Source organism: Leptodactylus fuscus, chromosome 4 (genome assembly GCF_031893055.1).
Source record: "Leptodactylus fuscus isolate aLepFus1 chromosome 4, aLepFus1.hap2, whole genome shotgun sequence".
NCBI lineage: Eukaryota > Metazoa > Chordata > Amphibia > Anura > Leptodactylidae > Leptodactylus > Leptodactylus fuscus.
The window spans coordinates 147,214,402-147,240,717 of NC_134268.1; the positions used below are offsets into that span (position 1 = coordinate 147,214,402).

Sequence of the window (26,316 nt, forward strand, 5' to 3'; positions counted from 1 at the left end):
TGGTTTTTCAGTTTGGTTTAGATTTTTCTGCCCATTAAACCATTCTGACCTAAAGGAATTGTTCTGTAAACAGCATTTCTCCGTAATCCGCTATAACCATAGAGAGAAATTATTTCATTTTGTGTTTCTGCAGTTAGGACTTATATATTGATTGTTGTGTTGAATGGGAGCCATATGCACCTTATGCTGTCTGCCAGCAGACTGAATATTATCTTTAACTTTTTATATCTTTGTGAAGGGAGTCAAGGAATTTAGAGCAGCATATCAGAAAAAATACAGCTCCAACCCCAACAAAGTCAGTCATTGTGGGGCTTTCTCCCTTAGTCTTTATTTACTCAAGGAAATGCTGATTGGTTTACAAATAACAAACTTATCTGAATTAGGCTTTTTAGACTTGCTATTACTAGAGTTGGAAGACTGAAATGTTTAGGCTGTATTATACAATTGCACTGCCATTGAGATAAGCAGATATAGATGAACCTGATATATAGAGATATACCATTTACTACACATAACTTGTGGTTCCTAGCTTCTGTAGCAGATAAAATGATAAAACCTTTGCTTCTTAAGTATTGCAATCCACATAAGTTGACTTGTGGTCTCGTAGTATTTGTCTTATGAGATCCTTGAACAGGGACATTATGCAGTATACAGAGTAGAACATATAATTTTGCATTCACTTGCATTCATTTGCATTTTCAACAAGGATGCCGAAACATGGGGTGGGTGGCAAACAGTGACAACACTGGGCTACCAGCCAGACATCTAGCTACAGATGTCCATTTACCAAACACCACTTCTCCCAAAGGCTGTTATAGTGCAAAAGAAGACATAGGATAGCCAGAGATTGGTTTGGAGATCACATATACAACAGGATATATGGCTCAGGATTATATTAATTTGGTCGTAAACCAGAGGTCTGACAATTTCTCCACTGTCCAAGGAGCCATTTTTCAATGCCAGGCCACATGTTTCTTGTGCTACTGTGAGCAGCCTATATTGCCTATTTGCATTACCATGGCCTGTAGTGTTTCTGAACTTGTCTCGCATCAAGCACATCTGGGACATTGTTGGTCAGCAATTGCAAAGGGAGCTGTCAGCAGCCAATATTGATGTTTTGCATGCCTAAGTGCATTCAGTGTGGTATAACATCCACAGACAACCATTAATAACCTCAATGATAGCATGCCAAGGCGTGTAAGTGTGTGTGTATTTCTGTGCTAGGCGATCATATTCTGTACTACATAAATCTTCTTCATGTTGCAATTTCAATGTTAAGGAGTGTAAATATCCACTAAACATTTATCCTCAGAGCTCATTTTATTAATCCATATTACCCAGATCTTATTAAACTTTATAAATGGCTGACAGCTGCGGTCAGTGAGATGCAGTAAAGATCCTCTAATTCTCTAAAAAGCCATTGATTGAATTCCTGTAAATATGTAACAAGCTATGTATCTACTTCATTATACAATATTAATAATTGTATAATATAATTAAAAATAATTAGTCATTTCATGTTAAAGCTGGAGTCAATAACCTCATCCAATATAGTTCCCGACTCAGTATCTCTGACTTCACAGCCACAGCCCTGGCTCTATCAATTTTTGGCTCCATCAGTTTTTGGCTCTAAGACCTCTCAAATAAAAATGTAATCTCTCCATATGAAATATTTAAAAAGATATCTGTCATTTATCCATATTACTTCTATCCAGTATCTCATCAATTTATGGCAGAGTTCATGGAACATTAATTAGGCCTTATTCACACAAAAGTGAGAAATGGTGGTGGCCATTTTTTTTAATAATTGGATACAAAACAGATGGCACTGGGCCTTCAAAAACAGACATGGAATAGATTCAAAAACAGCCAATAAAATAGGACTGATGTGTCAGTTTTTCACAACCATGACACACATATACAGTCCTATGAAAAAGTTTGGGCACCCCTATTAATCTTAATTATTTTTAGTTCTACATATTTTGGTGTTTGCAACAGCCATTTCAGTTTGATATATCTAATAACTGATGGACACAGTAATATTTCAGGATTGAAATGAGGTTTATTGTACTAACAGAAAATGTGCATTATGCATTAAACCAAAATTTGACCGGTGCAAAAGTATGGGCACCTCAACAGAAAAGTGACATTAATATTTAGTAGATCCTCCTTTTGCAAAGATAACAGCCTCTAGTCGCTTCCTGTAGCTTTTCATCAGTTCCTGGATCCTGGATGAAGGTATTTTGGACCATTCCTCTTTACAAAACAATTCAAGTTCAATTAAGTTTGATGGTCGCCGATCATGGACAGCCCGCTTCAAATGATCTGAAAACAAAGATTGTTCAACATAGTTGTTCAGGGGAAGGATACAAAACGTTGTCTCAGAGATTTAACCTGTCAGTTTCCACTGTGAGGAACATAGTAAGGAAATGGAAGACCACAGGGACAATTCTTGTTAAGCCCAGAAGTGGCAGGCCAAGAAAACTATCAGAAAGGCAGAAAAAAAGAATGGTGAGAACAGTCAAGGACAATCCACAGACCACCTCCAAAGAGCTGCAGCATCATCTTGCTGCAGATGGTGTCACTGTGCATCGGTCAACAATACAGCGCACTTTGCACAAGGAGAAGCTGTATGGGAGAGTGATGAGAAAGAAGCCGTTTCTGCAAGCACGCCACAAACAGAGTCGCCTGAGGTATGCAAAAGCACATTTGGACAAGCCAGCTTCATTTTGGAAGAGGGTCCTGTGGACTGATGAAACAGATTGAGTTGTTTCGTCATACAAAAAGGCGTTATGTATGGCGTCCAAAAAAAACAGCATTCCAAGAAAAACACTTGCTACCCACTGTAAAATTTGGTGGAGGTTCCATCATGCTTTGGGGCTGTGTGGCCAATGCCGGCACCGGGAATCTTGTTAAAGTTGAGGGTCGCATGGATTCCACTCAGTATCAGCAGATTCTTGAGAATAATGTTCAAGAATCAGTGACGAAGTTGAAGTTACGCCCGGGATGGATATTTCAGCAAGACAATGATCCAAAACACCGCTCCAAATCGACTCAGGCATTCATGCAGAGGAACAATTACAATGTTCTGGAATGGCCATCTCAGTCCCCAGACCTGAATATCATTGAACATCTGTGGGAACATCCGTGCTCGGCGATCATCAAACTTAACTGAACTTGAATTGTAAAGAGGAACGGTCCAAAATACCTTCATCCAGGATCCAGGAACTGATTAAAAGCTACAGGAAGCGACTAGAGGCTGTTATCTTTGTAAAAGGAGGATCTATTAAATATTAATGTCACTTTTCTGTTGAGGTGCCCATACTTATGCACCGGTCAAATTTTGGTTTAATGCATATTGCACATTTTCTGTTAGTACAATAAACCTCATTTCAATCCTGAAATATTACTGTGTCCATCAGTTATTAGATATATCAAACTGAAATGGCTGTTGCAAACACCAAAATATTTAGAACTAAGAATGATTAAGATTAATAGGGGTGCCCAAACTTTTTCATAGGACTGTATATATATATATATATATATATATATATATATATATATATATATATATATATTCTTTTTGGAAAACTGGGCATAATTTAATGCAAAACGTAGAAAATGGGCCTGACAAGATTGTTGGCACCTTTTCAAAATTGTGAGTAAATAACTTTTTTTCAAGCATGTGATGCTTCAAAATCACGTGTGGCAAGTAACAGGTGTGGGTAATATAAAAATCACACCTGAAAGTAAATAAAAAGAAGAGACGTTGATTCAATCTTTGTATTTTGTGTGTGTGCACCACACTAAGCATGGAGAATAGAAAGAGGAGAAGAGAACTGTCTGAGGACTTAACCAAAGTTGTGGAAAAATATAAAAATTTTCATGGTTACAAATCCAACTCCAGAGATCTTGATGTTCTTTTGTCCACAGTGCGCAACCAAATCCATGGCATTGAGTTAATCTCCTTGCATGTGGACAGAAGAGAAAAATTGATGAAAGGTTTTGACGCAAGATAGTCCAGATAGTGAAGCAGTCCCGAACAAGTTCCAAAGAATTTCAAGCCGTCCTGCAGGCTCAGGGTGCATCTGTGTCGACGTAAACTATCTGTCAACAGTTGAATGAAATGCTATGGCAGGAGACATAGGAGACCCTTACTGATAACACAGAGACATAAGCGAGTTCTGAAGTGACCAGCAATGAGTCCGGATCAAAATCCCAGTGAACACCTGTGGAGAGATCTTAAAATTGCTTCAGAAAAAAGCACCATTCAAATATGAGAGACCTAAAGCAGTTTGCAAAAGAAAAGTGGTCCAGAATTCCAGTTGAGAAGTCTAAGAAGCTTGTTGATGAGTATAGGAAGCGACTGATTTCAGTTATTTTTTTCCAAAATGCGTGCAACCAAATATTAAGTTGAGGGTAGCAGTAATTTTGTCCGGCCCATTTTTAGAGTTGTGTGAAATTATAATCTTTGGCATTTTTTTCTCAGTTTTTTTTTTTTTTTTTTTTTTTTTTTTTGCGTCGTTCTAATCCACACCAAGAAAATAAACGTGTATAACAAATTACAATAATTTGTCTCGGAGAAATACATTTTTGGAAAAATTTTAAAGGTTTCAACACTTTCGCACATGGCTGTAAATGACAAGAAATAATGTTACTCCTCTTGTGCAAATATATGACAAGTTATCCTGAAAAGTCACTTTTACCACCTCCACCAGTGCCAACTCTTTACATTCTTTAACCCCTTCCCGACATTCGCCGTAATAGTACGGCGCTGCTGGGAAGGGCTTCCCGCAAACCACCGTACTATTACTGCGGATGCATGGTGCGCACACAGAAATTGTGTGCGCACCATGCACAGCGGGTGTCAGCCGTAATACACGGCTGACAATGCCGGGTCCGATCGCGGGTGTTAACCCCTGATATGCTGGCAATCAACATGACCGCCGGCACCTCCGGGGTTCCGTTCTAAAATGGTGCCGATCGGCACCCCCCGCGCCAGTTTTGGGGGGGTGCCGGTGTTCGTAGGGGGCAGCCCGGGGTCTGATCAGTGACGCCGGGTCTGCCCCCTCACTTACCCCGTCCTCGCACCTTGCTGATCCTGCCGTAAATGAAGCTGTCAGCCTGTGCGTCTACACAGGCTGACAGCTTCCTATGCACTGCAATACACGTGTAACACGTGTATTGCAGTGTATCTCTATTGAAGCAGTGATCAGCCGATCACTGCTTCAATCCCCCATGGAGACAGAAAAAAAAAGTTGGACAAAAGTAAAAATAAAAAAGTTTAAATAAGTTTAAAATAAAATAGAAATAAATAAAGCCCCAAAAATCCCATTTTCCCCATATAAAATGTTTTATTATGTAAAATAAAGAAAAATAGAAAAAAACATTACATATTTGGTATCGCCGCGTCCGTAATAACCTGAACAATAAAATTAAAACATTATTTAACCCGAACGGCGAATGTCGTAAAAAAAAAAAAAAAAACGTAGAAAACCGCACAAAATAATGATTATTCACCACCTTTCCCTTACAAAATGTTCAATAAAAAGTAATCAAATGGTCAGCTGAAAACCAAAATGGTACCAATAAAAAGAAGAGGTCTTCCCGCAAAAAATAAGCCATCAACCAGCTCTGTCTAGTGAAAAATAAAAACGTTATGCCTTTCAGAAGATGGCGATGCAAAAATAATTGATTTTTTTCCCTGAATTGAATTCTATTCTGCACAAATAGCAACGCATTAAAAAATCATATAAATGAGGTATCGCCGTAACCGTACCAACCTGCAGAATAAAGGTAACATGTTACTTATGCTGTACGATGCACGGGAAAAAAAATAAATGCTAAAAAGCAATGCCAGAATTGATGTTTCCTTTTACATCCCACCCAGAAAGAGTTAATAAAATGTAGTCAATAAGTTACAGGGCCCAAAATGGTGGCATTGAAAAGTACATCTAATACCGCAAACACCAAGCCCTCATATGGCCACATTGCCAGAAAATAAAAATAAAAATCTACCTTGTACAATGTGAAGACAAAAACCCCAAAAGTCGCCAAATCATTAGGACATAAGTGGCTGCGACTAGAAGGAAATGTATAAGCTGTGCGAGCGTTTTCAGGGGACACCCTATATTTAGAGCTTATGACAGATAATACAGCAGAGCTGATCCCCCAGAATGCCCCTCTTCCCCGTCCGCATCATAGGAGCTGGTGGGAAAATAGAATGGGATTTGGTGTATCCAATTTACTCCGCACAGCTTACACATTCACTTCGGGGTTACTAATGCTCACTACATCACTTGATAAATTCTTTGAGGGGTGCAGTTTTCAAAATGGGGTCACTTTCTAGAGGTTTCCACTGTTTTGACTCCTCAAGGGCTTTGTAAATGCGACATGGTTCCTGAAACTGATCACAGCCAGATCTGCCCTCTAAAAGCTCTTTGGCGCGCCTTCCCTCCTGCGTCTCGCTGTGCGTCCATGTATTAGTTTACACCCACAAGCGGGGTACTATGGTAGTTGGGAGAACTTGCCTAACACATTGTGGGATGCGTTTTCTCCTTTAACCCCTTGTGAATGTGCAAATTCTAGGGCTAAACGAAAATATTAGTAAAATAAATTCAAATTTGAAAATTTCACCTCCATTTTGTATTAATTCCTGTTAAGCACTTATAGGGTTAAATTACTAGGTATATGTTGTTTTTGGCTTATTTAAGGGGTGCAGTTTTGAAAATGGGGTGATTTATGGGGGGGTTTAATACAAGGGTCTTTCAAAACCCCTTCATAACTGGATTAGTCCCTTAAAAAATGGGTTTTGGAAATTTCTTGAAAATTTTGAATATTGTTGTTTCACTTGTAAATCTTATAATGTCTGTAAAAATTAAAAGGGCTCCTAAAGTTTGATGCCGACATAAAGCAGAGATGTGGGACATGAGATTTATCATATAATTTTGGCGGTCTGACTATCTGTATGTAATGCACATCATTTCAAACTTTATAAAATGCATATTTTTCAAAATTTCCACCAAATTTCCAATTTTTTCATAATTAAACACAAAACATATCAACCAAAATTTACCACTAACATGAAGTACAATGTGTTACGAAAAAACAATCTTAAAATCACTTTGGTAAGTTAAAGCGTTCCAAAGTTATTGCCACATAAAGTGACACATGTCAGTTTTGAAAAATCGAGCTTGGTCAGGAAGTCAAAAAGTGCCATCGGCGGGAAGGGGTTAATAGCTGCTGCTGAGGGATTCAAAGAGTTGAACAATAAGAATGTCTAACTGCTTTTATACCACAACGATTTTAATTTTTAACTAACATTTATTTCAAACAAAATTTGCATCAAATATTTATTATATAAATTCTCTAATATTTTGTATTGAACTTTACTTATCTCTTCTACAGATAAGTTTTGGTATTGTCGCCTGTCACCCAATCATAAAGTTTTACACTATGGAGATTTAGAGGAGAGTCCTCAAGGAGAGGTTCCCCATGACAACTTGCAGGACAAATGTAAGTAACCTTTATATTTATCCCAATAGAGTTTTTATGTATAATTGGACCATGTGTTTGTTTGCTTTTGCATATTTCTGAATTAATGATCATTTGCTAGTATTTAGATTATTGTTTTTTGTGTTTTTCACCTTGAAGGCATCATCCTCTTAAGGATGTCTGTCCTTTTTCAACCTTGCTTAGTAGATATCTGAATTTTATCACTGTTCTTATGCTCTTTATTACATACTTGATGAACATGCATGTAAGATGCTTTTTGGGTTGGAGAATGTTATATTATTTGATGTGACTTGAATTTGGCTCATGAAAGTTTATTTTGCCTATATAGTGAATCATAAACTATTACTAAAGAATAATATTGAGAGACTTTCTCTCACATTGCACAATCTCTGTGATGTAGATGAAACTGTATGGAATAAATGCATTGTAGATTGTGCGAAAAGCATTCCCAGGCATAAAAGACATTGTAAATCCAGAGAGTATTAGTACTTTGCAGATAATCATTGTATGTACTCCCTTATAACATCTGCACTCATGGGCGCTAAGGCAGAAATGATCTTCAGCAATATTCTGTGTATGAAGAGACATACAAGAATGGAGCCTGGTCGCAGACTAGTTGTCACAAAGTTCAGTCTCCATGTGAATGTAGCCCCAGTGCACTTGTAGGATCTGGACATCTTTTGAAGGTATGGGGGTGCTGCGACTGCAATCTCCAGGAGCTCCAGGGAAATCATTGGAGCATCAGTCATACAAGCACACTGGCACTTATTTCACAAGGAGGATGTAGGGAGATTTCAGTCCCCATTCTCCTGTTACCTAGAGAACCCAGCAGTTGGACCCCATTAATTTGAACCCAGAAGGGCACCATGTGTTTACCCTTGCAGTAACTGATTTTCACACAGTTTTGAAGGTAGCACCTCTGTTTTACCTGCAAAATGATGTGGAATTTCATCTGTATGTAGCCACCTTAACATTAGAACATGGCCTCCAGGTGCTTTAACATAAAATCTCGTTTATTTGCCATAAAAATGCATTTGAAAGCACATTAGTTTTTTTGTTAGCGCATATGCACTTTACATTGAGTCACGAGAAACATGGAGTGCATGTGTCTTTTCTTTATATGTGTTTTTCACATACGCTTTTTACTGCAAATAAAAATACTTCCCTTATAGCACCCTTAATGTGATTTTTAATATCGCTATAATGCATTAGTGTCTTTATATGTGGAAAAAGCAAGATTTCACATGCTCTAGCCAGCTTCAGCAGTATTTCTAAGTGATCTCTGAGGTTTCCGTTACCAAACCAACACAATTGTGTTCATACTGTAAAAAGGAAGGGAGAGAACTGCAGTGACTATAAATGTGGATATAATGCATCCTAACTAGAGATGAGCGAACACTAAAATGTTCGAGGTTCGAAATTCGATTCGAACAGCCGCTCACTGTTCGAGTGTTCGAATGGGTTTCGAACCCCATTATAGTCTATGGGGAACATAAACTCGTTAAGGGGGAAACCCAAATTCGTGTCTGGAGGGTCACCAAGTCCACTATGACACCCCAGGAAATGATACCAACACCCTGGAATGACACTGGGACAGCAGGGGAAGCATGTCTGGGGGCATAAAAGTCACTTTATTTCATGGAAATCCCTGTCAGTTTGCGATTTTCGCAAGCTAACTTTTCCCCATAGAAATGCATTGGCCAGTGCTGATTGGCCAGAGTACGGAACTCGACCAATCAGCGCTGGCTCTGCTGGAGGAGGCGGAGTCTAAGATAGCTCCACACCAGTCTCCATTCAGGTCCGACCTTAGACTCCGCCTCCTCCGGCAGAGCCAGCGCTGATTGGCCGAAGGCTGGCCAATGCATTCCTATGCGAATGCAGACTTAGCAGTGCTGAGTCAGTTTTGCTCAACTACACATCTGATGCACACTCGGCACTGCTACATCAGATGTAGCAATCTGATGTAGCAGAGCCGAGGGTGCACTAGAACCCCTGTGCAAACTCAGTTCACGCTAATAGAATGCATTGGCCAGCGCTGATTGGCCAATGCATTCTATTAGCCCGATGAAGTAGAGCTGAATGTGTGTGCTAAGCACACACATTCAGCACTGCTTCATCAAGCCAATACAATGCATTAGCCAGTGCTGATTGGCCAGAGTACGGAATTCGGCCAATCAGCGCTGGCTCTGCTGGAGGAGGCGGAGTCTAAGATCGCTCCACACCAGTCTCCATTCAGGTCCGACCTTAGACTCCGCCTCCTCCGGCAGAGCCAGCGCTGATTGGCCGAAGGCTGGCCAATGCATTCCTATGCGAATGCAGACTTAGCAGTGCTGAGTCAGTTTTGCTCAACTATACATCTGATGCACACTCGGCACTGCTACATCAGATGTAGCAATCTGATGTAGCAGAGCCGAGGGTGCACTAGAACCCCTGTGCAAACTCAGTTCACGCTAATAGAATGCATTGGCCAGCGCTGATTGGCCAATGCATTCTATTAGCCCGATGAAGTAAAGCTGAATGTGTGTGCTAAGCACACTCATTCAGCATTGCTTCATCACGCCAATACAATGCATTAGCCAGTGCTGATTGGCCAGAGTACGGAATTCGGCCAATCAGCGCTGGCCAATGCATTCTATTAGCCCGATGAAGTAGAGCTGAATGTGTGTGCTAAGCACACACATTCAGCACTGCTTCATCAAGCCAATACAATGCATTAGCCAGTGCTGATTGGCCAGAGTACGGAATTCGGCCAATCAGCGCTGGCTCTGCTGGAGGAGGCGGAGTCTAAGATCGCTCCACACCAGTCTCCATTCAGGTCCGACCTTAGACTCCGCCTCCTCCGGCAGAGCCAGCGCTGATTGGCCGAAGGCTGGCCAATGCATTCCTATGCGAATGCAGACTTAGCAGTGCTGAGTCAGTTTTGCTCAACTACACATCTGATGCACACTCGGCACTGCTACATCAGATGTAGCAGTGCCGAGTGTGCATCAGATGTGTAGTTGAGCAAAACTGACTCAGCACTGCTAAGTCTCTGCATTCGCATAGGAATGCATTGGCCAGCCTTCGGCCAATCAGCGCTGGCTCTGCCGGAGGAGGCGGAGTCTAAGGTCGGACCTGAATGGAGACTGGTGTGGAGCGATCTTAGACTCCGCCTCCTCCAGCAGAGCCAGCGCTGATTGGTCGAGTTCCGTACTCTGGCCAATCAGCGCTGGCCAATGCATTCTATTAGCCCGATGAAGTAGAGCTGAATGTGTGTGCTTAGCACACACATTCAGCTCTACTTCATCAGGCTAATAGAATACATTGGCCAATCAGCGCTGGCCAATGCATTCTATTAGCTTGATGAAGCAGAGTGTGCACAAGGGTTCAAGCGCACCCTCGGCTCTGATGTAGCAGAGCTGAGGGTGCACAAGGGTTCAAGTGCACCCTCGGCTCTCCTACATCAGAGCCGAGTGTGCGCTTGAACCCTTGTGCACACTCTGCTTCATCAAGCTAATAGAATGCATTGGCCAGCACTGATTGGCCAGAGTACGGAATTCGGCCAATCAGCGCTGGCCAATGCATCCCTATGGGAAAAAGTTTATCTCACAAAAATCACAATTACACACCCGATAGAGCCCCAAAAAGTTATTTTTAATAACATTCCCCCCTAAATAAAGGTTATCCCTAGCTATCCCTGCCTGTACAGCTATCCCTGTCTCATAGTCACAAAGTTCACATTCTCATATGACCCGGATTTGAAATCCACTATTCGTCTAAAATGGAGGTCACCTGATTTCGGCAGCCAATGACTTTTTCCAATTTTTTTCAATGCCCCCAGTGTCGTAGTTCCTGTCCCACCTCCCCTGCGCTGTTATTGGTGCAAAAAAGGCGCCAGGGAAGGTGGGAGGGGAATCGAATTTTGGCGCACTTTACCACGTGGTGTTCGATTCGATTCGAACATGGCGAACACCCTGATATCCGATCGAACATGTGTTCGATAGAACACTGTTCGCTCATCTCTAATCCTAACCTAATAGCTGTTTTCTGAAAAACTGCTTGTAATTTTTTCTTCCCAAGTAAAGTCATTAGTGCGTGCTAAAATAAATAAATGTAGAGCTTTAATATGTAGATGTAAGGTGGCATTATTAGTCTTCTGTGGAATAGTTTAAAACAACCTAGCAGAAATCTCTTGTGTGTACTGCAAGGAAAACAAGGGTAGGAAAGGATCCCTTCAAGCCTTTATAACATGTTCCTGGTGGTGTATGAAAGAGGAGATGCATCTAAATATCCCAATCTTGGCTGTGTTGTCAACTGATGATATATCTGTTATATCCTGAAATAATACAGGTAGATCAGCACCCCTAGACTACATGCACACGAGAAAAGGGCACAGAAAAAAATGGGTCAGTTTGCCATTAAAATAGATAGCAGATAGCACACTGACAAAGCACTGGCATGTAGCCTAAGAGATGACAATCTCTGCTTTCATACCATACCAACAGCATGTTTCCATTTTTTTATCATTCGCAAGATATAACTGTGCAATGACCCTCCCCACCCTCATTGTCCCTACATTACACACAAACCTGTTCACATAGAGAAGCAGGATACAGTCCTTAATGGAAAAGAAAGGGAACAGGATTTCAAAGAAACACAAGTTTAGTTATGCTTAAAATCATTTACTATTTTAGACTTTTTTTAGGCTGTATTGGGGCAGGTATGTTGTTATTTTGTATTTTTTGCATTATATGTAATTGTACTGGTCATTAGACTTAATAAAAGCAGAATGTATATAGATTCAGTTTGTTACACATAACAATGATACTTTTATATTACCTTAAAGCGAAAAACTCGTTCAGAATGAGCGCGTGAAAACCAGATCCCATTGATTTCTATGGGTGCCGGCATACGTGTGCTACCCATTGAAATCAATGGGAGGCTTTTTTCCCCTATTGTGATACGGATTGTGATACGGGCTTATGCCAGCACCCATAGAAATAAATGGGACCTGGTTTTTACGCGCTCATTCTGAACGAGTTTTACTTTCAGAATGAGCAGAGCGTAACTCCATGTGTAAATGATTTCCTAGTGGATTTGTCTGCTTAAAATGTCGTTTTTACTATTGTGTATTGAGGGGTATGGTAAACATTTTTATAGTATACTTTATTATAATACTTTAATATGCAATTTTAGTTTGTTGTAGTAGAAAACTAGCTCTAAAGTTCTCCCTAGTATTGCTCTAAATAAGCATTGTTACACAGATCTGTCTCGTACTCACTGGTTTGTGAGGCTCTCAGCTTTCATATAAAACCAGAAGAACTTTAGTTGGTGTGGTACGAAGCCCGAGATACAGATGTCTGAAGTGATCTCCTACCTTTGGCAACTGCTATATCTGTACATACTTGCCATACATAGTAAATATGGGGGAACTCTAGAGCCTTTTTTCTGCTAAAAGGAAGTTAAATAAGTTAGTAAGTTTATTACAAAAATGTTCATGAATCACTACTCTACAGAATACTAAATTTAAAAAAAATAAGAAGTTATACAACATTCCGCTTTACTATGCCACATATAAAGAAAGCATACTAAGGATACAGGCCAAAACAGTCCGAAACAGCTGTGCCACTTTCCAGCTAGCAGCGCTGAAAAAGTACACTAGACCCATAGCTTGAGTCTGGCTGAATTCATGAGCGCAGCGCTAAATGGGATTGTGCTGCAGTACAAAGCACAGTCGCTAATAACAGAACTGAGCTGTACTAGTTAAACGTGTTACTTGTTTTAGTGTTGCAGTCCCTTCAATCAGTTGATTGTTGTGGGTGCCAAATGTCAGATCCCCACCAGTCTGATAACCTTTGTGTAGGTACTCTAAAACATGGGTGAAAGGTGTATTTTTTTTTTTAACCCTAATTAACTCTTGTATTAACATCTTTTAACTCTTTAGCTCATATAGTAATATCATTCGAGTAGATAAGCTTAACAAAAACAGTCATTATATTGTATACAGTATGTAGCTGTCAGGTTTTAAAATTGGTACATATTGTATTCTCAGCTTCATTTTTCTCATTGTTCGAGCAAATTTTACATTCTGTAGTGTATTACAGGACACTGATAAAATGAAAATGTTGTCACAGCCAGACAGTGCTGGTTTTAGCTATTCTTTATCTTATGCATAATGCATAATTCATTTTGGTTACAATAACATGTAAAAAGACTTGTTGTACTGTATAATCTATTTTTATTATTCAGCATGTAATATTTCTCCAGTTAAAACATGTCGGGGCTTATGAGGATAAAAATAAAAGATTTTCAATGGATTTCCAGCCTAATGTAATTACTGCTGAGAACTTGGCATCTGCTGTAAACAGAAATGCAGGTCCTCGTGCATGTAAAATTAATCTGGCTGTTGTTGTTGATTGAAACTATAGTGTATTGGATCTTAAATCTCGGAAATAAGTAATGGAAGAATATAGAATATTGCGTTCTATCCCCTACAGCCATACAAATCAGTGTCATTGTTCTTCAGGATTAATGGTTGTGAAAGAAGCTTATCTGCAATTAGTTCACAATAACAAATAATATTAGGCTTTGTAGACCTCCTGCCATCTATATTTTATACATAGTTACAATTCACTCCAACAAAGTATATAAAGTAGAACTGTTACAATTCTTCATACAATGGTCAAATAATTAACATAATGTGTATGTAATTTATGTTCTTTGGAGATGAATATGGGTTAGGTAATGTGTACTCAATGGCCAAGGATTTATGAAATATTTCCCTTATTCAAGATGCTTGTTTGGAAACACCATAAATGATTAAAAAAAAATAACTGCAATTGTCAATAGTCAAGCACTCTATTGTCACATTCCCAGGTCAGAGGAAAGTATATGTACATAAGAGTATGCCCTCCATCACTTTGTAAATGCATTACTTTTCTCTTAGGCCCGATTCACAGCATTCGGGCCATTCCCTTCCCCTCTACACGTGAAAGATGCGGAGAGAAAAGCCCTTCACTCTGCATTTTTCATGCAAAAACCACATGGACCCCATTATAGTCTATAGGGTCTGCCGGTTTCCTAAAGTAACTATTTTTTATGCGGATTAGTTTTCTGTTCGGGGGGTCCCCAAGCGGACTCCCAAATTGGAAACCTGTGCACAGATGTGAAGCGGGCCTGTATTATGGTTCAGAAAGCATTTACAGTTCTGCTATTGAAATATTCCACCATTGCAAGTGCTAAAGAAACCCACTTGAAACAAAACTGTATTATAAAATCCTCAATTAGCTGTAAGCAAGATTGTGTGTGTCTAAGTTTATAGTCATGTGTACTATTTACTTATGACAGATCTTTCACTTATCTACTATAGGATCCATGGCAGAAATTTGAGGCTGACACTTGGATTTCGGCCATGGACGTGCAAGGCTTATTCCCATTTAAAGGGGCTAATCCATACATGGTTAATCCTCCAGCTTTTCCTAGAAATATCTATTAAAGGGGCTCTGCAGCACAACATTGAGATATAAAATAATCACAGTACCTTGTAGGACTGTCAGCACAGTTTCCATTGATGTATATCTTATTCAGGACCGCTGATCCATTCATTAATCCATATGTAAATAAGCAGAAAAGGGCTTTAGGGGCATTACTTTGCATCAGTGGGCTCCTCTATCTGTGATGATGGCACATTGTACCCGGGAGTGAAGGAAGCTGGCTTCAGATGTGGGCAGAGTGTCATCATCAGACATGCACCATACAGATAGTGGGCAGAGCTGAGCAGCAGTTAGTGAAGCCCATTGATAGGCAGAAAAGAACAATTTTTACAAGAGTGAAGCAGTGTTCCTGAATAAGAAATACATCATTGTAAACTGTACTGACAGCCATACAAGGTACTGTGATTAGTTTCTATCTCAATTTTTTGCTGACAGACAGAATATGTAGAATTCTGCTAATTCACATGGAGCAGGTGAATGAAGTTACAAAAATCTCTTCTGCGCCAAAATCCGAGTCTATGAATCCACGTCTAAGTGACAACTCAATGTTCTTTTGATAATATGTATTCTTTGTTTTATATGCACAGTGCCTGTAGCAGACATTAAAGCAATAGTGACTGGTAAGGAATGTCCTCACATGAAGGAGAAAGGAGCCCTCAAGCAAAATAAGGTGAGAAGCCATAACTGTATATGTAATATTGGATAAACTGTGTTTTCCTGCCTCACTATAGTGATTCATCATAGCTCCTGGTGTCTTCCCAATGGCACAATTTCTGTCACTTTGTTAAGCAAGTCTATAATTAAGAGATGACGCGTGTGGTTGTCTTGAAGCTTTCATAGTCAGATAATTATACTGTGAGCTTCAAAGTGTCAGGATCCATGTTACTAATGGAAAGAGTACTTTTCTTGTATAACCAATCACTTTACATAATAATAATGAAACTAGCAAATCCAGGTAAGAATGAAATTGGCTCTCTTTACTGTTAATATGGGAATTATGTATGTGATTTGCTCCTGATGTGCTTGTAAGCAATAAGGGTCATACTTATTGCACATTATGGCTAGATAGCCTGTATGAGGCTGGAGGTTAATCATATAGGATACTGTCATTTCATAGACACGTCTACAGACCACAAACAAATTATGTCTATTAGGCTTTGTTCACACTGGTATACAGAGCCTCCACCAGGGTTTCTAGCACAATATTTGTCTGTTATACCCATCAGAAATGTGGAGTGTCAGGATCTAGCATATGGGGTCTATGAGGATTGACTACTGTACATTTATAAAATTGACATAGCTGTCATTAGAATGTTTTAAACTAAAGTCATGGCACAAGTGTGAACAGCACCTGGTGATGTTGTAACTCCAGTTACAGAGGTTTTACCCTGGTGGTGAGTTACCATAGGGTTCCATCCTCTGATAGGGCTTAAAGGGGTTTTGTCATTACAGACATTCACTTCTATGGAGCTTCCAGGACCGCAATATCCAGAAAACACATAGAATTGAATAAAGCAGTGGGTCAGGCAAGTGCAGTGGCGCTTTATTGGCATAGAGGATGCAAGGCGTTCCCGTTCTTCCTGGGACCTGACACTTATTCCCTATCCTGTGGAGAGTATCTGTAATAACAAAACCCCTTTAGTATAAAGAAGCCCCTGGAGCAGTACACTGAAGTGCTGACGTATTGCAGTGTATTGTACAAGTTATTAACAACTGAGTATTTAGTGCCCTTGGAAGTCTAAAAATAAAAGCCAAAACGAGGTAGATGTTTTTTAAAAAATAAAAGTAATTTAAAAAAAAAATGTAACTTGTATCATCACATCCAAAAATGTCTGGAACTACTGTATTTAAATATAAACTAATATATCCTGCATGGTAAATGCTGCAACAAAAGAAAAAAAAAAAATCACAATTCCTAAGATTGCTGTTTTCTGGCCTCACTATTTGAACTCAATATATCAAATAAAGAAAATCCGCAGATTTTACCTCTTGAAGGGCAGGAAAATAAACAATAAAATGGCTGTGTCATCAAGTAAAAGAAATCTGAAGCCATTAAAAGATGTAAATTTCACTGGAAAGGACTTTCTGGTTTCTTGTAACAATTATTTGTCTTATTCTTCATCCAGGAGGTTCTTGAGTTGGCCTTTTCAATCTTGTATGATTCCAACTGTCAGTTGAATTTCATTGCTCCCGATAAACATGAGGTAAGTGGTGAATCGTGTGCCAGCTTATCAGCATGTCACTTCTTTTATCGTATATCAGCAGGTGCGTTAGGCTTACCTTAGCTTTTATGGACTCTCTATGAATAGACATAAAAAACTGTTCATTTAAATTTTGACCTTATGTACTGTAAGTGGCTACATTATAGACTTCTATTTCTGCGTTTTTTGCCAGGAGGTTGTATAATTTATTCACTACACTGTCAGTAAAGTGTTTTATCACGGTCCCTTGTGTCGCCACTGCTTCAGTGCATGACCCCTCATTCAAGACTCTTCCATAATGCATCTCCCCAGGGTACCCAGCTCGAGCGAGCGTGCTGCCTTCCTTATCTATGGTACAAAGATAATCAGGGCCAGAGTTACATTTCCAAATAGAAATCAAACAATATGAGGGTTTAGAGCATGTCTCAGAGCAGATGAGGGCTGATCTCAGTATTGGATTGGCAATACCAAAACTGTGATATTATTGAGAAATAGTTACATTTACAGCTCAAGCAATCAATTCCCTTGACCTGAGGTCATAGTGGATGTCAAATGTGCAATTTATCAGTAAATAAGGAGTTTTTGACCTGTTCTTCAATAGGAAGTGCAGCCATAATGATTTTCACCCTTTAAATGAGCTTCTCTGAAACTCATGGTGACACAGGCATACATTAGCATGACATTTACTTAGTTTCTATACCACTGTAGGTGTATGTGTTCATTTAGCATTGTATTAACTATGCAATGGCCTAGTAAAACCAAAATATCCTATCCATTAGAGCAGGGAGGTTTTGTGAGGTAGCACTGCTGTAAGGAATGGACATTGCCATTGCTCATCTGTGATATCTTTCATTTCTCCACAGTATTGTATCTGGACAGATGGACTTAATGCATTACTTGGAAAGGACATGACCAGTGAACAAACTCGGCATGACATGGACACATTGCTTAGCATGGAAATAAAACTCCGCCTCCTAGACCTGGAAAATATACAAATTCCTGATGCCCCACCCCCTATTCCAAAGGAACCTAGCAACTACGATTTTGTATATGACTGCAACTGAGAATAATGGCCTAGAACTCATATCGCAACTGGAATTACTGGAACTGGAGACTGTTACAGGACATATTTCACTATCTGTCTAGTAGTTTCAACTGAGACATTCCCAATGTTCACTAAAGTCTTTCCAAATATGAGGCCATGTTAGTTGGCTGACATACTGCGCAAATTATACAAGTTAACTTAGTTTACATATCATAAAAGGCTAATGCCATAGAAGCTCTAGAAAAAACATCCATATTTATAATGCTTTAAATGACACGCCAACTATGACGGCACCGCCGAAATGTGGTGCCCTAAGCTTTATGTTCTGGAGCTATAAAGTGAACAGACATTACTGTCAATGCTGCTTCTCGTTCTGTTCAGAGATAGAGGAGGCACTAAAGAAGGCTACTGATGTTCTGAAAACCGCTTTGGCGTATTGAAATTTCTCCTTTTTTGTTTGCTAGTTTAGTAGTCATATCGCCAGCTTGACTTCATTCAGCGCAGTCATTGTGTCACACAGAGAAACTATCTTCCCTTTAGAAAGCCATGACTTCATGTCATAAACGGCTAAGATAGTCTAATATTTCTGAGATATATATAGAATCTCAGACTTGTCCCACAGAATTTGGGCAGTTGAATATCAGAGCAGTACACACTGTTATAACATATCATATGACACAGAATCAATATTATAAATGTAAGGTACATCTTGGGCTGTCCTAGATGTTTACACAATGCATATATTACTAAGACATGCTGGTCAAAGTGATAGAGCAAACGGAAGCTTTAGCTACTGGTCACTACAGCTATGTAGTCTGTATGTGGCAGTACATGGCGTTGTTATCCACAGCACATTTGTATGGCTTCTGGGCTCTAAACTCTACAATGTATAATAGGCTTCGATTTCAGGAAAATATTGTGCAGTTTGTTTAAATTCTAATTTAATAAAATATCGACTAACAGTAAACATGATAGTGAAGATCACTGAGACTTTTACTAACACACATCACATATTGCAGTCAAGAATTTAGGCTGGGTTCACAAGTAGCGCAATTGTTGCAGTTTTCTTTGCAGAACTGAAGATCCACAAGATGTACAAAGCAAAAAAAATCTGAGACTTTAGGGTAGCATTCTCTATGTTTAGTATATATGTGCTACAGATTTCTAAATGCATATCATGCATACATTTGCCAACACATACATAAAGAAAATTTTCTGCCACATATGTATCCATCCTTAATGGCGTTGTGTTTGGTTAGAGAAAAGATCTGTTTTTCCTTAGAAACAATGTAACTTTTATGCTTCACCTGGTATTGAAACTAAGTCGCCTCATTTAAATAAATGCAATACCAGACACAACCTGCAGGGGTGGCACTGTTTCTGGGGGAAAATGCAGACCATTTTTAGAACCTAATACAATTCTCTTAAGACAACTAGTTATACATTTTCCTGAAGGTTTAATTGAATATATAATGATCTACTTTAAAGGGGTTAGCCAGGAAATAATACCTTTGTGGAGGGCAGATGGGGAGGCCAGAACTCTTGTTCCCATTCCTCCTCCACTGATGCCCCATATAGAGGTCACATGATCATCTCTGATCAATCAACCCACAACCCGGGTAGAGCTGAGTCCAATCGACAGAAGAACAAGCTTTCCAGCCTTCGCAAAGATAATAAACAGGACTCTGGGGGACCGAGGTGTATTGTAGAAGTAAAGCTTAACCAGTACAGGGAATACACTGGTAAACTTTATGATTCCCCTGATAATCTATTTAAGGTGGATCATTATATGGTCAATTAAACATTCAGCAAAAGATATAACTAGTTGCTTTGAAACATCAGATGTAGGGTTGAGCCGATCTTGAGATTTCAAGATCGATTTTAAAATCTGATTTCCGATCATTTTCCTCCCGATCTCGATCGTGAAGTTTGCTCGATTGCCGATCGGAATCCGATCTTTTCCGATCCCGATCCTCAACCCTAGTCAATGCTTTTCTATGGGAAAAGTCACTTTTGGGGTTGAGCCGATCTTGAGATAACCTCCAATCTCGATCCCACTGGAAAAGATCGGGTTGGAATTCCGATCTCGATCGTGAAATTTACTCAATCGCGGATCGGAATCCGATCTTTTCCGATCCCGATCGCTCAACCCTAATCAGATGATATATCTTTACTACAATATGTTTCCAAGGCTCACATGATCCAGAAAGCCTTTCTTCCCATATGAATCCCATACAGTTTTTTCAATGATTCAAGAGAAATGTTTTAGTTTACTAACTGTATTTTTTCCAATGCAGGGCAGTGTTTTAATGCACAGAGGATGTATTAGATGTGTTTAGTGTGAAGATTACAAGGTTCACTGTACATTGCACTGTTTACCTTTCTGGATTTTCTATTTATTTAATATATGCGAGAAATTTCATTCAGTGACATGGAAAGGATGTACATATTTATCTCAATTCATATTAAACTGTATGTGGCTTTTCCTCTGTTTCCACTCCTGTCTGGTGAGTTTTTCACTTGTGCCGTATGAAGAACTTATGGAATGTGCTAAGCAAAACATATGGTGAGCCATCAGCGCTATTGCTTCTTCCCACTGTTCAGCTGTCTCTCAGTTTGTCTTTTCTACCTGTAACACCATAAACACATTAATGGCAGAAAAGGTTTTTAATATTATAACTATTAGAGATGAGCGAACACTAAAATGTTCGAGGTTCGAAATTCGATTCGAACAGCCGCTCAATGTTCGTGTGTTCGAATGGGTTTCGAACCCCATTATAGTCTATGGGGAACAGATACTCGTTAAGGGGGAAACCCAAATCCGTGTCTGGAGGGTCACCAAGTCCACTATGACACCCCAGGAAATGATGCCAACACCTCTGGAATGACACTGGGACAGCAGGGGAAGCATGTCTGGGGGCATCTAACACACCAAAGACCCTCTATTACCCCAACATCACAGCCTAACAACTACACACTTTACACACTCAATACCACCTCTCTGACAGTAGGAAAACACCTTGAAACATGTGTATTTGGCACTTGCAGTGAGGAGAGCTTGTCACCAGCAGTGAATTTGGCCCTTGTAGTAAGTTGAGGTTGGCACCAACATTTGTTTTGAAAATCAGGGTGGATTGAGCTTCTAACCAGCAGAGTTTGGGCAAATTCATGGTGGAGGGAGCCTCTAAACACCCCAGTTTGGGCAAATTCATGGTGGAGGGAGCCTCTAAAAACCCCAGTTTGGACCAATTCATGGTGGAGGGAGCCTCTAACCAGCCCAGTGTGGGCAAATTCATGGTGGAGGGAGCCTCTAAAAAACCCAGTTTGGACCAATTCATGGTGGAGGGAGCCTCTAACCAGCCCAGTTTGGGCAAATTCATGGTGGAGGGAGCCTCTAAAAAACCCAGTTTGGACCAATTCATGGTGGAGGGAGCCTCTAACCAGCCCAGTTTGGGCAAATTCATGGTGGAGGGAGCCTCTAAAAAACCCAGTTTGGACCAATTCATGGTGGAGGGAGCCTCTAACCAGCCCAGTTTGGGCAAATTCATGGTGGAGGGAGCCTCTAAAAAACCCAGTTTGGACCAATTCATGGTGGAGGGAGCCTCTAACCAGCCCAGTTTGGGCAAATTCATGGTGGAGGGAGCCTCTAAACAGCCCAGTTTGGGCAAATTCATGGTGGAGGGAGCCTCTAAACAGCCCAGTTTGGGCAAATTCATGGTGGAGGGAGCCTCTAACCAGCCCAGTTTGGACCAATTAATGGTGGAGGGAGCCTCTAACCAGCCCAGTTTGGGCAAATTCATGGTGGAGGGAGCCTCTAAACAGCCCAGTTTGGACCAATTCATGGTGGAGGGAGCCTCTAAAAAACCCAGTTTGGACCAATTCATGGTGGAGGGAACCTCTAAACAGCCCAGTTTGGGCAAATTCATGGTGGAGGGAGCCTCTAACCAGCCCAGTTTGGACCAATTCATGGTGGAGGGAGCCTCTAACCAGCCCAGTTTGGGCAAATTCATGGTGGAGGGAGCCTCTAAACAGCCCAGTTTGGACCAATTCATGGTGGAGGGAGCCTCTAAAAAACCCAGTTTGGACCAATTCATGGTGGAGGGAGCCTCTAAACAGCCCAGTTTGGGCAAATTCATGGTGGAGGGAGCCTCTAACCAGCCCAGTTTGGACCAATTAATGGTGGAGGGAGCCTCTAAACAGCCAAGTTTTGGGAAATTCATGGTGGAGGGAGCCTCTAACCAGCCCAGTTTGGGCAAATTCATGGTGGAGGGAGCCTCTAAAAAACCCAGTTTGGACCAATTCATGGTGGAGGGAGCCTCTAACCAGCCCAGTTTGGGCAAATTCATGGTGGAGGGAGCCTCTAAAAAACCCAGTTTGGACCAATTCATGGTGGAGGGAGCCTCTAACCAGCCCAGTTTGGGCAAATTCATGGTGGAGGGAGCCTCTAAACAGCCCAGTTTGGGCAAATTCATGGTGGAGGGAGCCTCTAAACAGCCCAGTTTGGGCAAATTCATGGTGGAGGGAGCCTCTAACCAGCCCAGTTTGGACCAATTAATGGTGGAGGGAGCCTCTAACCAGCCCAGTTTGGGCAAATTCATGGTGGAGGGAGCCTCTAACCAGCCCAGTTTGGACCAATTAATGGTGGAGGGAGCCGCTAAACAGCCCAGTTTGGACCAATTCATGGTGGAGGGAGCCTCTAAAAACCCCAGTTTGGACCAATTCATGGTGGAGGGAGCCTCTAAACAGCCCAGTTTGGGCAAATACATGGTGGAGGGAGCCTCTAACCAGCAGAGTTGGTGGAAATCAGGGTGGAGGGAGCCTCTAACCAGCAGAGTTGGGGGAAATCAGGGTGGAGGGAGCCTAGTATTAGCAGAATTGTGCAACGCTTATGGTGGATGAGTATGAGGATGCGGAGGAATTGGAGAGGTTGAGTACAGACATGGAGTTTCATGTTGGGGTGCTTTACACAGGTGGGCACAAAAATGACGGCTCTACCCAGTGGTGGTTCATTTTTATCAAAGTGAGCCGGTCGGCACTCTCAGCTGACAGACGGGTGCGCTTGTCAGTGATGATGCCACCGGCTGCACTGAACACCCTCTCAGATAGGACGCTGGCGGCAGGACAGGACAGCACCTCCAAGGCATATAGGGCAAGTTCAAGCCACAGGTCCAACTTCGACACCCAATACGTGTAGGGTGCAGAGGGGTCGGAGAGGACAGGGCTGTGGTCGGAAAGGTATTCCCGCAACATGCGCCTATACTTCTCACGCCTGGTGACACTAGGACCCTCCGTGGCGGCACTTTGGCGAGGGGGTGCCATCAAGGTGTCCCAGACCTTAGACAGTGTGCCCCTCGTTTGTGTGGACCGGTGAGAACTTGGTTGCCTACTGGAGGAACTGCCCTCCCTGCCGCCAACGTCACATGCTGGAAACATCTCCATCATATTCTGCACCAATTGCCTGTGGCAAGCATTGATGCGATTGGCCCTCCCCTCTACCGGAATAAAAGACGAGATGTTGTTTTTATACCGGGGGTCAAGGACAGCAAAGATCCAGTACTGGTTGTCCTCCATGATTTTGACAATACGCTTGTCGGTTGTAAAGCACCCCAACATGAACTCAGCCATGTCTGCCACAGTGTTAGTTGGCATGACTCCTCTGGCCCCACCGGAAAGTTCAATCTCCATTTCCTCCTCATCCTCCATGTCTACCCATCCGCGCTGCAACAATGGGACGATTCGAAGTTGCCCGGAAGCCTCCTGTATCACCATCACATCATCGGACAACTCTTCTTCCTCCTCCTCCTCCTCCTCCTCCTCCATTAAACGCAGTGAAGCGGACAGATGTGTGGACCTACTCTCCAGCTGTGACGGATCGGATGCTATCCCTAACTCCTCTGTGTGATCTGAGTTATCCCTGATGTCAATCAGGGATTCTCTCAGAACACACAAGAGCGGGATTGTAAGGCTCACCATCGCATCCTCAGAGCTCACCCTCCTTGTGGACTCCTCAAAGACCCGTAGGATGTCACAAAGGTCTCTCATCCATGGCCACTCATGGATGTGAAACTGAGGCAGCTGACTTTGTGGCACCCTAGGGTTTTGTAGCTGGTATTCCATCAAAGGTCTCTGCTGCTCAACCACTCTATTCAACATCTGAAACGTTGAGTTCCAGCGTGTGGGGACGTCGCACAAAAGCCGGTGTTGTGGCACATGCAGGCGTTGCTGGAGAGATTTTAAGCTAGCAGCGGCTACTGTCGACTTGCGAAAGTGGGCGCACATGCGCCGCACTTTCACCAGTAGCTCTGGAACATTGGGGTAGCTCTTTAGGAAACGTTGCACCACTAGGTTGAAGACGTGGGCCAGGCATGGAACATGTTGGAGTCCGGCAAGCTCCAGAGCTGCTACCAGGTTCCGGCCGTTATCACAAACGACCATGCCTGGGCCCAGGTGCAGCGGCTCAAACCATATTGCCGTCTCATCGAGGAGGGCATCCCTCACCTCGGAGGCAGTGTGCTGTCTGTCCCCCAAGCTGATCAGCTTCAGCACAGCCTGCTGACGTCTACCAACGCCAGTGCTGCAACGTTTCCAACTCGTAGCTGGGGTCAATCTAACAGCGGAGGAGGAGGCGGTGGCGGAGGAGGAGGCGGTGGCGGAGGAGGAGGCGGTAGAGGAGGAGGAGGAGGGGGGTGTTCTTCTCGTGTCCCTGCCAGGAATGTTAGGCGGGGAGACGAGGTACACCGGGCCAGTTTGGGAAGCAGTCCCAGCCTCAACTACATTCACCCAGTGTGCCGTCAGTGAAATGTAGCGTCCCTGTCCGCATGCACTTGTCCACGCGTCGGTGGTCAAGTGGACCTTTGTGCAAAGCGCGGAACTAAGGGCCCGCCTGATGTTGAGTGACACGTGCTGGTGCAAGGCGGGGACGGCACACCGGGAGAAGTAGTGACGGCTAGGGACGGCATAGCGAGGTGCCGCAGTTGCCATCAGGTCCAGGAAGGCGGGAGTTTCAACAAGCCGGAACGCCAACATCTCCTGGGCCAGCAGTTTAGCGATGTTGGCGTTCAAGGCTTGCGCGTGTGGGTGGTTAGCAGTGTATTTCTGCCGCCGCTCCAATGTCTGAGAGATGGTGGGTTGTTGTAAAGAAACGCCTGATGGTGCCTTTGATGGTGCAGGAGAAGGAGATAAGACAGGACCAGGGGAGGATGAGGTAGAAGTCAACAAAGTGGCGGAGGCAGATGAAGTGGTGTCCTGGCTCGTCCTCTGGAGTGCATCGCCAGCACAGTCAGCAGTGGCAGAGGCAGTGGCAGAGGCAGTGGCAGTGGCGTGAACAGCAGGCGGCCTTTGTCCTGCCGTTGCTGCCTGCCACTGATTCCAGTGCTTGGATTCCAAATGACGGCGCATTGAAGTGGTGGACAGGTTGCTCTTCTCAGAGCCCCTAATCAATTTCGAGAGGCAAATTGTGCAGACAACACTATATCTGTCCTCGGCGCATTCCTTGAAAAAACTCCACACCTTCGAGAAACGTGCCCTCGAGGTGGGAGTTTTTCGGGGCTGGGTACGAACTGGAACATCTTGGGAGATTCCGGGTGTGGCCTGGCTTCGCCTAAGCTGCTGACCTCTGCCTCTGCCTCTAGCTACCCTTTTTGGTGCTGCACCTGCCTCAACATCCACACTACTTTCCCCGCTTGACATCCCCCTGTCCAGGTCGGGTCAGTGTCCTCATCATCCACCACTTCCTCTTCCAACTCCTGTCTCATCTCCTCCTCCCGCACAATGCGCCGGTCAACTGGATGCCCTGACGGCAACTGCGTCACATCATCGTCGATGAGGGTGGGTTGCTGGTCATCCACCACCAAATCGAACGGAGATGGAGGAGACTCTAGTGTTTGAGCATCTGGACACAGATGCTCCTCTGTTAGGTTCGTGGAATCGTGACGTGGAGAGGCAGGTTGAGGGACAATGAAAGGAGCGGAGAACAGCTCTGGGGAGCAGGGACAGTTTGGGTTATTGTTCTGTAAAGCTTCGGAATTTTGGGAGGAAGGAAGACAAGACTGTTGGGTAATAGGAGGAGAGGAGGCAGAGTCTG

At 42.3% G+C, this 26,316-nt stretch overlaps 1 protein-coding gene across 3 annotated transcripts in view; it reads left to right on the forward strand.

Moving 5' to 3' along the window:
- The window catches only part of ELMO1 (engulfment and cell motility 1), a 242,510-nt gene extending 222,265 nt beyond the window's left edge, over window positions 1-20,245 (forward strand). For 2 of the 3 annotated variants that reach the window (XM_075271179.1, XM_075271180.1), the window contains 4 exons: window positions 7,408-7,515; window positions 15,575-15,657; window positions 17,114-17,191; window positions 18,052-20,245. In XM_075271179.1, coding sequence (XP_075127280.1) covers window positions 7,408-7,515; window positions 15,575-15,657; window positions 17,114-17,191; window positions 18,052-18,252 — 470 coding nt within the window. In that variant the 3' untranslated portion in view covers window positions 18,253-20,245. The remainder of the gene's footprint in view (window positions 1-7,407; window positions 7,516-15,574; window positions 15,658-17,113; window positions 17,192-18,051) is intronic. The other variant, XM_075271182.1, reaches the window with a different exon arrangement.
- Window positions 20,246-26,316: the final 6,071 nt, after the last annotated feature.